We start from the raw sequence: 15,135 nt of genomic DNA on the forward strand, positions 1-15,135 counted from the left end.
AGATATGAGGGCGGGATATGATGTGGTGAGATGAGGACGGGATATGATGTGGAGATATGAGGACGGGATATGATGTGGTGAGATGAGGACGGGATATGATGTGGAGATATGAGGACAGGATATGATGTGGAGATATGAGGACAGGATATGATGTGGAGATATGAGGACAGGATATGATGTGGAGATATGAGATCCGGATATGAAGTCAGATATGAGGATGGAATATGAGGTCGGGCTATGAAGAAGAGGTATGAGGACAGGATATGAGAACAAGAGCGTAATTGTTGTTTTTCCTTTCCCACAAGATTTAGGTAGGAAGAACAGGAACCACGGGCACTCAGCTAGAATGTACATATATTTTTCTTCAGTGATATAATATGGAAGCCCGCAGTACCTAGCAGAAGACATTTTGATGCTGCACAATTTACAGACACTATGAAGAGGAGATGGCTGCTTCCTCTTTCAGCATGATATATCCCAATTTATACGAAATGACATATTGTTCTCCTTTGCATTCTCTGAGTTAGGGCTCATTTATTTCATATGCCGAATTCCTCCTTGGAATATTTAATAGGATTGAGACATATGTTTTGGGCCTTTAACAATGGCAATGTTCTGCCACCAGCTTCCTGCAGGATCTATAAATCTCTTGTTCTATTAGACCAAATAACATAATGTGTTACACAAGAAGGCTGACATTAATAACGAAGATATATTTTACAAGGATCACAGCTACTCGCTTGTCCTGGTACTTGGCCACATTTCCTGTAATTAATGTACTTATTGTTTTCCTTCTCTAGGGAGACCCTGGATTGGCTGGTCTGACGGGTGTTCCTGGGCCCCTGGGTCGAAAGGTGAGTTGGTTTTCCTTTAATACTTTCTGAAAGATGATGATGTGATGTATGACCTGCTGTTGCAGAGTTTTTCAACGCTCAGTGGCCCAGATTTACTAAGGCGATTGTGCCAGAATTATGGCTTGAAATGCGGCAGAATAAGATCAATAATCAATAAGATGTAGAAAGGGTGCGGCACTCACCTATATTGGTATTTTGTTGCGTTTTCCATGCATCCGATGATCCCAGGGCGATGCTGTTCATTGACGCATCGAGTGTCCGGTGCACCCACAAACAGCTTCCTCGTGGTATCATCTGATAATTGTTGAAGAGACAAGATACCAACATCGGTGAGTGCCGAACCCTTTCTACATCTTCCTGATTTATATTTGTATGCATACTCTGCATCTGGGACAGAGCAATACCTGGTTGGAGTATAACTGGTTGGAGTCCTTTCCCACCACACAACTTATGGCTCCTATAAATGTCATTGTAGAGTCTCAGCAGTGCCATCCCCTATCCTTTATTCATGGCTTGTGCCAGATTTATGTTGCACAACAAATAAGACACATTAACTAAGCAAAGTGCACCCAAGAGAAACTAAATCTGTGCCTCATCTGACAAGAAGCGTGGCTTATTGAAAAAGGAGCATGGCATGAGCAGAAACGGTCATGGCTTAAAATGAGGTGCCATGCGCCGCAAATACACCAACATTTTGGAACATTGGCCTAAAGTATGCCGAGAAAAAAAATGGTCTAAACTTAGAGCAGATGGTGCAAATTTAGACTAGACAGTGTACATATGAGTTAGATTTATCATTCTGCATTAAAAATCCTCAACAGTTTACAGATTTGGGAGGGGGGTTAAAAACATTAGGCTCATGTGGGAAAACACCAGCACAGATTAAACTGAGCATAACATAAATATAGGGTCCTAGGCAAAGTGATGTTACAGTACAGGGATAATACACACAGTGATGTCACAGTACAGGAATAATACACACAGTGATGTCACAGTACAGGGATAATGCACACAGTGATGTCACAGTACAGGGATAATACACACAGTGATGTCACAGTACAGGGATAATACACACAGTGATCTCACAGTACAGGGATAATGCACACAGTGATGTCACAATACAGGGATAATACACACAGTGATGTCACAGTACAGGGATAATACACACAGTTATGTCACAGTACAGGGATAATACACAGTGATGTCACAGTACAGGGATAATACACACAGTGATGTCACAGTACAGGGATAATACACACAGTGATGTCACAGTACAGAGACAATACACACAGTGATGTCACAGTACAGGGATAATACACACAGTGATGTCACAGTACAGGAATAATACACAGTGATGTCACAGTACAGGGATAATACACACAGTGATGTCACAGTACAGGGATAATACACACAGTGATGTCACAGTACAGGGATAATACACACAGTGATGTCACAGTACAGGGATAATACACAGTGATGTCACAGTACAGGAATAATACACACAGTGATGTCACAGTACAGGAATAATACACACAGTGATGTCACAGTACAGGGATAATACACACAGTGATGTCACAGTACAGGGATAATACACACAGTGATGTCACAGTACAGGGATAATACACACAGTGATGTCACAGTACAGGGATAATACACACAGGGATGTCACAGTACAGGGATAATACACACAGTGAGGGGGGGGGGAGTCCAACTACTGGGGCCCCTGTGATCTCTAGAATGGGGTCCCAAGTCTTCTGTCAAAATAGTAGTGGAGTGTGAGCAGTGCCATACAATTCATTGTCTATGGGAGCCTCCAAAGGTTACTCTGTACTATTTCCGGCAGCTTCCATAGACAATGATTGGTACGGCAATGCCCATTGGCTGCTGCTTTATTCCGATGGAAGGCTTGGGACCCCATTCTGAAGATCAGTCAGACCTCCTCTGATAAGACACTTATCCCCTATGATATTATTTTATTCAAAACCAGAAGTGGATCCAGCTGACAGGGAGTTAGAAGTCCTTCCTTTAAAGGTGTATTCCGGTGGAAACTTGTTTTTTGTTTTTTTAATCAACTGGTTACAGAAAGTTAAACAGATTTGTAAATTACTTCTATTAAAAAAATCTTAATCCTTCCAGTACTTATTAGCTGCTGAATACTACAGAGGAAATACTTTTCTTTTTGGAACACAGAGCTCTCTGCTGAATCCCGAGCACAGTGCTCTCTGCTGACATCTCTGTCCATTTTAAGAACGGTCCAGAGTAGGAGAAAATCCCCATAGCAAACATATGCTGCTCTGGACAGTTCATACAGAGATGTCAGCAGAGAGCACTGTGGTCGTGATGTCAGCAGAGAGCTCTGTGTTCCAAAAAGAAAATAATTTCCTCTGTAGTATTCAGCAGCTCATAAGTACTGGAAGGATTAAGATTTTTTAATAGAAGTAATTTACAAATCTGTTTAACTTTCTGGCACCAGTTGATTAAGAAAAAAATTCTTTCCACCGGAGTACCCCTTTAAATTTCCTATCCCGTGTGGAATCCACTTCTGGCTTCATTCACTCTCAGAAAAAATCAGATTTGATGCTCTAAGGCAGTGTTTCCCAACCAGGGTGCCTTCAGCTGTTGCAAAACTACAATTCCCAGCATGTCCGGGCATGCTGGGAGTTGTAGATTTGCAACAGCTGGAGGCAGCCTGGTTAGGAAACACTGCTCCAAGGGCCCATTCACACTACAGAATCTCTGCCCTGAGACTGAATCAGTCAGAGCTAGGACTGCTCCTAAAGAGTCTGGGATCTGGAAATTCCACGGCGGAACATCTGCAGGAGAAATTCTGTAGTGTAAATGGTGCAGCAGAATCCCATTAAAAACAATGGGAAGCTGCTGCACTGGAATTCAACTTGGAAAATACATAGGAGGAGATTTATCAAAACCTGTCCAAAGGAAAAGCCGCTGAGTTGCCCATAGCAACCAATCAGATCGCTTCTTTCATTTTTCACAGGCCTTTTCAGAAATGAAAGAAGCGATCTGATTGGTTGCTATGGGCAACTCAGCAACTTCTCCTCTAGACAGGTTTTGATAAATCTCCCCAATAGTGTGAATGGACCCTAATCTTGGCAGAAATGTCATGGATTTTTACATGCTGTGTATAAACGCTATCTAATGCTGGCCCCACATGGGTGATATCAGAGTTTTCTGTGTTTTTTTTGCCAAAACCTACTTAAAAACCAATAATAAATTTGCCCTATTGTGACAACCCTGGTAGTCCTCAGCCTTTAAAGGACATCTGCAGCAAAAGACAACTTATCCCCTATCTACAGGATAGGGGATAAGTATCTGATCGCAGGGGTCCGACCCCTGGGACCCCCCGCGATCTCCCAAACAAGACCCTGCATTGCCGCTCTGTGTTCCATGAAGGGAGTAGTAGTACATATACTTATTGACAGATCGCCCTGGGTGTCACTTCCGACACCCGTTGCAATCCTCCTGTATAATGTATAGATACAGGCGGCCGGCCGCTCTTCTATGGTCCCCTGCACTGACGTATATATACACCTATTCATATTTCCCGCAGAGAGCTGTGATTGGCCAGATTGGTCCAGCCAATCAAAACTCTCTGTGGGAAATATGAATAGGTGTTTATACACGTCCGTGCAGGGGACCATAGAAGAGCGGCCGGCCGCCTGCATCTATACATTATACAGGAGGATCACAGCGGGTGTCAGGAGTGACACCCGGAGCGATCTTTCCTTAAAGCGCAACTGTCATGGATTTTAACCCCCATAAACTAGCCCTAGGATGACAAAGTTGTTAGAAATGACAGTTCAAGCATTTCTTTTGCTGATTTCTAGCAGCTTTAATTAGGTTAAAAAAATGCTTTTTTTATTAGTCAGCTACAGTCAGTATACAGAGATCCCCTATATGTCAGGGCTGGGACCGCTGTGTAATTGACACACAGGTCCCAGCGCATAGGGCCCTAATTCTTCTTATATGCGGGTGGTGCATAAACAGTGGCCATTCTCCTGTGCCCAGCAGTGATGCGATGCGGGCGGCCACAGCAAGCGCCCGCTCTCTCTGGTCCCTACGGGATAATGCAGTAGCGGATTGAGCCGCCCGCCCATTCACCTGTCTTCCTAGAGTGCACAGCGGTGATGCAATGTGCGCAGCCAACTCATTCCGCTACTGCATTATGCCGCCCATGGGGAGCGAGCGCTTTCTGTGAGAGCTGCCCGCCCGCATTTCATCACCGCTGTGCACAGGAGAACGGGCACTGTTTAATCTTTTACAGTAGAAAACTCGCCACCCACATATAAGAATAAGGCGCCTTTGTGCTGGGACCTGTGTGTCAATCACATAGCGGTCCCAGCGCTGACATACAGGGGATATCCGACTGTTGCATTTTTTAGCCCAATTAAACCTGCTAGAAAGCAGCAAAAGGCATGCATGAACTGTAATTTCTATCAACTTTGTCCTCCTGGGGATAGTTTATGGGGGTTTAAATCTGCTCCATGCTGGGAGCTGTAGTACCTGCATTAATAGACAGATCGCAACAGGTGTCAGAAGTGACACTCGCTGTGATCTGTCTATGAATGCAGGTACTTCAGCTCCCAGCATGGAACTGAGTGTTCTCCATGTTGGGAGCAGTAGTACCTGCAGTTAAGGACAGATCACCCAGATCATCCTTCATCCCTGAGATGCGATCGTCTATCTATTGCAGAGATGCGGAGCGGCTTTCTCCTGCGCTCCGCATCTCTGCACTATACTCCGGCCGGCCAGTGATATGAATAAGAACATCACTTCATATTTCCCTCTGAGAGCAGTGATTGGCTGCCACTAGAGATGAGCGAACTTACAGTAAATTCGATTCGTCACGAACTTCTCGGCTCGGCAGTTGGTGACTTATCCTGCGTAAATTAGTTCAGCCCTCAGGTGCTCCGGTGGGCTGGAAAAGGTGGATACATTCCTAGGAAAGAGTCTCCTAGGACTGTATCCACCTTTTCCAGCCCACGGGAGCACCTGAAAGCTGAACTAATTTATGCAAGAATTCATCAACTCCGAGCCGAGAAGTTCGTGACGAATCGAATTTACTGTAAGTTCGCTCATCTCTAGCTGCCACCATTCGTACAATCCCCACTCTGGGCGTTTGTGATTCTATTCACATCACTGGCCGGAGTACAGAGCAGAGATGTGAGCGCTGTATAGAGCCGCTCCGCATCTCTGCAATAGATAGGATGATCGCATCGGGTGTCACTCCTGACACCCGGGGAGATCTGTCTATTAGTACAACATGAACTACTGCTCCCATCATGGAACAGTGTGCTCCATGCTGGGAGTAGTAGTACTACCTAAGAAATGTTAAAAATAAAGAAAAAAAGTTAAAAACACACATTTATTAAACACATTTTTTTTTGGTACTCAGCAAATTTAGAAAAAAACGCCAAAGGGGCCCAAAAAATGCAATTTCCACTAAAAGGCAAAAACGCCAGAAAAAAAAAAAAGTGGAAACCTAGCCTAAAGGGGTACTCCTGTTGAAAATGTTTTTTTTAAATCAACTGGTGCCAGCAAATTAAACAGATTTTTAAATTACTTCTATTAAAAAATTCTTAATTCTCCCAGTACTTATCAGCTGCTGTAACATCCACCGGAAGTTCTTTTCTTTTTGAATTTCCTTTCTGTCTGACCACAGTGCTCTCTGCTGACACCACTATCCATGTCAGGAACTGTCCAGAGCAGGAGAGGTTTGCTATGGGGATTTTCCCCTACTCTGGACAGTTCCTAAAATGGACAGAGGTGTCAGCAGAGAGCACTGTGGTCAGACAGAAAGGAAATTCAAAAAGAAAAGAACTTCCTCTGGAGCATACAGCAGCTGATAAGTACTGAAAGGATTAAGATTTTTAAATAGAAGTCATTTACAAATCTATTTAACTTTCCGGCACCAGTTGATTTAAAAAATGTTTTCCAGCGGAGTACCCCTTTAAGGCTGCATGTTGGCACGTCTTGATCTCCGTATGTACTTGTGAGGTTGCGGTAGCAGCTTTGACCCTACAACACCCAGTGGTGCCGTGTAAGCAGTCATGGGGGGGCGGGGGGTGTGAAAATCAAAAACACCAAACTTACATGCTTATTCCTTTATTACAGAGAGAGGTTATTCTCTGTTTATGTTTATTAACTACTTGTGTGACTTATTGCTTCTTTCTAGGGACAGAAGGGTTATCCCGGACCCCAAGGTCATCCTGGTGAACCGGTAAGATGAGCGCCCCCTGTTGTAAATGACAGGCACAATGCATTTATTGGTCAGCTATGTAGTACAGGTGACTATAAATATACCTAAAATAAAATGTATGGAGACTTTATTGAGGAGGGTCATGGAGGTATGAAGGTACGGCTCCTCTGCTTTGGGATCACGTCGTTGTGATAGTTTACATTGCCCGGGTCATGGAAAGCGGTTTTCCTGTATTCGGATGTGTGGTTCCTAATCCCGTCCTACACGTTCTGCCATGAGGGGCTGCAGTATTACAGCCGCTGCTTCCCTCGTAGGAATCCATCTAGCCCATTGTTTCCAAACCAGGGGGCCTCCAGCTGTTGCAAAACTACAACTCCCAGCATGCCCGGACAGCCAACGTCAACAGATGGAGACACCCTGGTTGGGAAACACTGGTATAAAGTTTACGGCTCTGTTCACAGTTAGTGTATGTCAGTGTTCCCCAACCAAGGGGCCTCCAGCTGTTGCAAAACTACAACTCCCAGCATGCCCCGACAGCCAACGGCTGTCCGGGCATGCTGGGAGTTGTAGTTTTGCAGCACCTGTAGGAACCCTGGTATAAAGTTTAAAGCTCTGTTCACAGTTAGTGTACTTCATTGTTCCCCAACCAGGGCGCCTCCAGCTGTTGGAAAACTACAACTCCCAGCATGCCCGGATAGCCAACGTCAACAGATGGAGGCACCCTGGTTGGGAGACACTGGTATAAAGTTTACAGCTCTCTTCACAGTTAGTGTACTTCATTGTTCCCCAACCAGGGCGCCTCCAGCTGTTGCAAAACTACAACTCCCAGCATGCCCGTACAGCCAACATGAACAGATGGAGACACCCTGGTTGGGAGACACTGGTATAAAGTTTACGGCTCTCTTCACAGTTAGTGTATGTCAGTGTTCCCCAACCAAGGGGCCTCCAGCTGTTGCAAAACTACAACTCCCAGCATGCCCGGACAGCCATTGGCTGTCCGGGCATGCTGGGAGTTGTAGTTTTGCGGCACCTGTAGGTACCCTGGTATAAAGTTTAAGGCTCTGTTCACAGTTAGTGTACTTAATTGTTCCCCAACCAGGGTGCCTCCAGCTGTTGGAAAACTACAACTACCAGCAGCATGTAAGAAAGATCTGCTGGGAGCTGTAATCATTGTCTATGTCAATGTTTCCCAAGCAGGGAGCCTCCAGCTGTTGCAAAACTACAACTCCCAGCATGCCCGGACAGCCAAAGGCTGTCCGGGCATGCTGGGGGTTGTAGTTTTGCAACAGCTGGAGGCACCCTGGTTGGGAAACGCTGATTCTAGCCGGTCTCTGGAGTGCTCTGAAGCGGACAGGCAGGAATACATTCAGAATTATACAGAATAAACGTGTGTTTTCTGACGTGACGTTAGTGGAAATCGCCAGCACTCAGTGTTATGCCTAATCCGTCTATTAACCCCTAGCCTCCGGGCCAGTGACAGGATTAATGTTCACACTGTAACCCTCTTGTTCCCCGCACTCCCCCCCCCCCCCCACCCCCCTTCATGTTTGGATAAGTTCTGCTACTCGGGGATGGAAATGAATAGTAGGGTTGTTTCGAGAGGCCATTGACTCTTTAAGGCATCTTGGCAGAGAGTAAAGGCCCCGAACCCTTCCATGTGTTATAGATAAAGATTTAGCAGACACCTTAAAGGAACTCCTCTCAGTTTAGTATTTGTTTAGGGGTAAGGAGAGCGTCTTCTCGTGTATTCCTGGTTTTGGGGGCTTGCAGAGGGTTAAAGGGGCATTTTTCTTCATCAATGAGTATTCATGAAGTCTCATTTCTCTTACAGGGAGAACGAGGACCAGAAGGAAGTCCGGGGGCCAAAGGTTATCCTGGCAGGCAGGTGCAGTAAATCTTACCATGCTGTGAGCAGGTTATCTATGCCGGGTTCTGGGTGATAGATAGACAGGTAGCTGTGGATACAGAGGTGTTTTTGTTAAAAAATAAGCCTTACTCTATAATTTCTTCATTTTAAAGTGTACCTGTCATCAACAAAAAGATTTTATACACAGTAATGTAGATAATACCATTATATGTATATTTGTAATATACATTGGTTAAAAATTGTGTATATTTTTGGGTGAAAAAATGCTATCCTTGCAGCTATTGTCTTTGTGTCTCTATGAGGAGTCCAAAAACAGGAAGTGAGGGCGGGACAAGCGGGGATCTGTGCAGGCTCCTGGCTTGTCAATCATCCTGATGTGTCAGCCAGGAGCATGTTATAGAGCCTCAGTGCACACTGCCCTGCTTGTCCTCGGTGTACAGAGCCCCGCTTGTCCTCGGTGTACAGAGCCCCGCTTGTCCTCGGTGTTCAGAGCCCCGCTTGTCCTCGGTGTACAGAGCCCCGCTTGTCCTCGGTGTACAAAGCCGTGCTTGTCCTCGGTGTACAGAGCCCTGCTTGTCCTCGGTGTACAGAGCCCTGCTTGTCCTCGGTGTACAGAGCCCTGCTTGTCCTCTGTGTACAGAGCCCTGCTTGTCCTCTGTGTACAGAGCCCTGCTTGTCCCCAGTGTACAGAGCCCTGCTTGTCCCCAGTGTACAGAGCCCTGCTTGTCCCCAGTGTACAGAGCCCTGCTTGTCCCCAGTGTACAGAGCCCTGCTTGTCCTCAGTATACAGAGCCCTGCTTGTCCCCAGTGTACAGAGCCCTGCTTGTCCCCAGTGTACGGAGCCCTGCTTGTCCCCAGTGTACGGAGCCCCGCTTGTCCTCAGTGTACGGAGCCCCGCTTGTCCTCAGTGTACGGAGCCCCGCTTGTCCTCAGTGTACGGAGCCCCGCTTGTCCTCAGTGTACAGAGCCCCGCTTGGCCTCAGTGTACAGAGCCCTGCTTGTCCCCAGTGTACAGAGCCCAGCTTGTCCTCAGTGTACAGAGCCCCGCTTGGCCTCAGTGTACAGAGTCCTCCTTGTCCACCCACACTTCCTGTATTTGGACTCCTCATAGAGACACACATGTAATAGCTGTAGGGACAAAAATATACACATTTGTTAACCAATGTATATTACAAATATACCTATAATGCTATTATCTACATTATATAAAAAGTTTTTGTTGACGACAGGTACACTTTAAATAACACAAGTTACAAGAGATCAGACAAATCTTTGCCACAGATCTTCCCAATGCAATCCCCTGCCCTCTGTTTTCTGCCTTTACAGGTGGGGTACAGGCCGACTATAGTGTTTATTAATCAACTGACTCCAGGAAGATAAACAGATTTGTAAATTACTTCAATTTAAAAATCTTAATCCTTCCAGTACTTATCAGCTGTTGAAGTTGAGTTGTTCTTTTCTGTCTGACCACAGTGCTCTCTGCTGACACCTCTGTCTGTCTCAGGAACTGTCCAGAACAGGAGAGGTTTGCTATGGGGATTTGCTCCTACTCTGGACAGAGGTGTCAGCAGAGAGCACTTTTGTCAGGCAGAAAAGAACAACTCAACTTCGGCAGCTGATAAGTACTGGTAGGATTAAGAGTTTTTAATAGAAGTAATTTACAAATCTGTTTAACTTTCTGGAGCCAGTTGATATGAAAAATCTTTTTATTTTATTTTACTGGAATACCCCTTTAATTGGATTAGTAACAGGACATGCGGGGACCACTATCGCTATTTTGTCTCCCAAGTTGTAGGAATCTACAGAATCATTTTGCTGATATATGAATAATATTGGTTGCTTTTTATTAGCTGCACAACAATGAGCGGCACTACAACAAACAGAAGGTTTAGTCAGGTTTAGTACCGGAGACGTCCTGAGGATTCACAGGTGCAGTGATGAATATGAAAAAGCCGCAAGTGATCCCAGCGCTCCAGAGACTCCGTAAGGTTGTATTCACACGTACATTATCCTGCACATATTTGATGCTGCATATTTCAATCTGCGATTTTTTTGCTGCAGAATTCTAGTGTAGATCGGCAGCACAAAATCTGCAGTCGCAAATATGCGCAGGATACTGTATGTCTGAATACACCCTAAGGGTAGGGTCACACATGATGTATTTTGCTGCGTATTTTCTGCAGCTGACTTTGCTACCAATTGACTTCAAAGGGTTGGAAAATATGCAGCAGTAAATACGCAGCAAAATACAACAGGTGTGACTCTACCCTAAAAGTAGAATTTCACTTTATTAAAACACTATCAAAGCAGGTCTTTACATACATGTCAGCAGGACAGGTAAAAACTTGACGTGTTTCGGGGGGAGAGTTACCTCTTAGTCAGCAGGTGTGAAACGTGCCAGATTTTACCTGTTCTGCTTGGATGTATGTACAGCCCTTCTTTTAGGATGTGTCAATAATGCAGTATTTCCTAACCAGGGTGCCTCCAGGTGTTGCAAAACTACAACTCCCAGCATACCTGGACAGCCAAAGGCTTTGCCACAAATAAATAAATATTGTCCTGTGCTGGCTTGCGTCTGTATATATCTGTGACCACCCCTTGAGCAGCGCCTCCAAGACCGTCCTTTTTTCTTGGTTCACACATTATAAGGTTTGCGTCATTTAGCGCTCCCCCCCCCCCCCCCCTGCATTGTAGCTTGTGCCCTAAAGGGTAGCTTGCCCCTGCATATAAGACCCACTCAAGTAGTTTGCCCAATGTATATAGGACCCCCCGTAGTTAGCTTGTCCCTTGTAGGTAGTTCAAGGACTCCCTGTAAGTAGTTTTAGGACCCCCTGTACTTAGCTTGCCCCTTGTAGATAGGTTTAGGACCCCCTGTAGATAGTTTGCCCTGTATAGGTAGTTTAAGGATCCCTTGTTGTTAGCTTGACCCTTGTCGATAGTTTTAAGACCCCCTTGCAGTTAGTTTGCCCTCTGTAAATTGTTTTAGGAATCCCTCTAGTTAGCTTGTCCCTATAGGTAGTTTTAAAACCCCCTGTAGGTAAGTTTAGGACCCCCCCCCCCCCCCCAAAAAAAAACACATAAGACACATACTCACCTCGTCTTCCCTGCAGTCACCATTGTCTTCTCCTGCTTCTTTCTGTGGCTACCCGAGGTCGACAGCATCTCTATCTTCGGTACGTGCACAATGACGTCACTCATCGTGCACCTTCTGAATGAAAAGATACTCGTGTCCTCTAGTGGCTGCAGGAACAGTCACTAGAGGCCGTTGTTCATACAACATGTTAGGGCCTCATGACTCCCCCCCCCCCCCCCCCCCCCCACAAATGACTTCAGAAGAGAGAAGGATCAGGTATGTTTGATTTGATTTCAACAACCCAATCCTTTTGCTCTATTAAAAATAAGCCACTACCAGAGGAGTCTTGCAGGGGCTCACCCCTCCTCTCTCTATTCAGAACACACGACTGATGGGCCGGGCTGAACATTCATGAACATTGTTGTCTGCCATGTAAAATAACCGGAGAATATTAATGTAGATGCTTTGTGGATAAATAAATGATCTACAAATGCTGAGAAAGAATCATTGAGTACAGTAACGCAGCTCGATGATCAAAATGTTGCCAATTTTGTATTTCTTTATCGAATAAAACCAGATGTCTGTATGAAGCCGAGTGCAGACAGGATATCTATGTGTCTCTCCAGATTACATTGTATCTCTTGCTGGATCGGCTCCAATGCGGAATATTTCAGATTTAATTCTATTTAGTTTTTGTGCATTGACTGGAGATAAAGTATAGATTCCAACATTGCAGCTTGTGGCCAGTTCAGGCATCTGCTCCATTGTTTTTGTAACCTCTGCCTAATATGTGTCTTATTTAGATGGGTATTTCACGAAAAAACTTTTTTTTTATATATATCAACTGGCTCCAGAAAGTTAAACAGATTTGTAAATTACTTCTATTAAAAAATCTTAATCCTTTCAGTACTTATGAGGTTCTGAAGTTAAGGTTGTTCTTTTCTGTCTAAGTTCTCTCTGATGACACCTGTCTCGGGAACTGTCCAGAGTAGAAGCTAATCCCCATAGCAAACCTCTTCTACTCTGTGCAGTTCCCGAGACAAGCAGAGATGTCAGCAGAGAGCACTGTTGCCAGACAGAAAAAGAACAACTCAACGTCAGCAGCTGATAATTATTGGAAGGATTAAGATTTTATAATAGAAGTAATTTACAAATCTGTTTAACTTTCTGGAGCCAGTTGATATAAAAATATATATATATTTTTTTCCTGGAATACCCCTTTAAGCACAGAAGGGCCCACTTCTGCCTCAGGCACTGCACATTGTGTAAGCTTTATCCAGATCTATATTGGAAGTGCATTTCCTATGCTGAGGCGGAAATGTAATTCATGAGTGTACCAGGGCAGTTCACTGATTTAGGACATATAAGGAGGTCCCCTCCTCCACAGGGGCGTAATTATAGGGGGTGCAGAATTAACAGTTGCATTGGGGCCCGGGCCTATTGGGGGGCAAAAGGCACCTCTGCCATATAAGAAAATAAAACATTTTAATAAGAAAAATAAAAGTACATGGGGCCATGTTTTGCATTGGGACCTAGAAAATTTACGCCTCTGCTCCTTTCATGATGACCATATGCCGCTCAGATCAAAATGAAGAAGATCGGTGTCCAGTCCTAATCTCACTATCATGTACTGGAAAGGAAACGTCTTGCCATGACATCACGTCCCCAAGTCGGCCTAGCTTTAGAAGTGCCCCGGGTGTAAAATGTATGATCTTACATGTAATATGTGAATGGGATGGGTCAGCCACTTTTTGCCTCCTACTGGCTGGTCTTTCAGGGTAGAAATACCAAAATCACATAGAGCTAAAACATCCATTTATTAAATTCCTTAAAACTCGCATAATTATCAAAAAACAAACAAATACAGAACAAATAGAATATATATATATATATATATATTCTCCTATGATGAACACCTGTACATCCCGACACGTTTCCCCGTGTATCTTATGATATACAGCGGTTCATCAAGGGATCACAAAAACAGTGAAAATATATATACGGTATATACAAATGCACATGGAAAGGGGGAATGATGTGACAAGATGGTAAAAAGATTATTGCATGTAACACTGATAAAGACACATAAATACACTGTAGGCACTGTACACTGCAACAATACAGCGAAGATATGCTCATGACATTAAGCCTTCAGTAAATCACAGAAGCAGACTAATAGCTGAACAAATTGCTTGTACCGTCTTTTGGGTTACCAGTCCTCCAGGCAATGATCAGGGCAGATCATAGGCCCCAATGAGAGACCTCCTTGAAACCTCGGGCAGCATCGCCAGCCTGGGACACTATGGTATAGTCGGATACGCTCGGGCATATCAGAGTAATCATAGTTTAAAAATGTCGCCAGGACCTGGTTAACTAGTCTGATGGCTGCTCCTTGCCTGGCCGGCTTGAGTGACACCTCTCTCCCTAGTGGTGTAAAGGAAGGCAGGAACAACTGGGTTAGCGAAAACAGCTGCTGGGACCCGTCCAAGGACCTGTTACCTGGGTCCCTGAGGCATATATATAAACAATGATTACTCTGATACGCCTGTTTCGTGTACCTGACTGGCGATGCCTGCACTAATTTTATGCTGCCCGCAGTTTAGACAGCATAAAACTGGTGACGGGTTCCCTTTAAAGGAGATTTCCAGTTTTGAAAGACGTATCCCCTATCCAATGGGACCTCCCCGCTATCTCCCATATGGGGCCCCGGCAGCACACGGGAAGGGGGCGTGTCGACCACTGCACGAAGCGGCGGCTGACACGCCCCCTCAATACAACTATATGGCAAAGCTGGAGCGATACCTTTGGCAATCTCCGGCTCTGCCATAGCGCTGTATTGAGGGGGCGTGTCAGCCGCCGCTTTGTGCCGTGGTCAACACTTGCTATCTGGCCAGCGAGCCGGGGCCCCGTACAGGAGATTGCGGGGGGGGCTCTGAAACTGAAACTAGGGGATAAGTTTTTCAGAACTGGACTGCCCCTTTAAGACTATGTTCACATGGTGGAATGTCCGGGCAGACATTCTGCAGGCGTCAGGTGCCGGCGCTCGGACTCCTCAGAAATGCGCCGTTTCCATAGACATCAATGCATTACCGAATGGATTTCACATGAAAGAAGTGAAATGCCA

The 15,135-nt window shown here is 45.1% G+C and overlaps 1 protein-coding gene across 1 annotated transcript in view; it reads left to right on the forward strand.

Moving 5' to 3' along the window:
* The window catches only part of COL27A1 (collagen type XXVII alpha 1 chain), a 341,158-nt gene that overhangs the window by 80,264 nt on the left and 245,759 nt on the right, over positions 1 to 15,135 (forward strand). The window contains exons 7-9 of the mRNA XM_056540545.1: positions 801 to 854; positions 7,048 to 7,092; positions 8,903 to 8,956. Coding sequence (XP_056396520.1) covers positions 801 to 854; positions 7,048 to 7,092; positions 8,903 to 8,956 — 153 coding nt within the window. The remainder of the gene's footprint in view (positions 1 to 800; positions 855 to 7,047; positions 7,093 to 8,902; positions 8,957 to 15,135) is intronic.

The sequence above is a fragment of the Hyla sarda genome, chromosome 9 (assembly GCF_029499605.1).
Source record: "Hyla sarda isolate aHylSar1 chromosome 9, aHylSar1.hap1, whole genome shotgun sequence".
NCBI lineage: Eukaryota > Metazoa > Chordata > Amphibia > Anura > Hylidae > Hyla > Hyla sarda.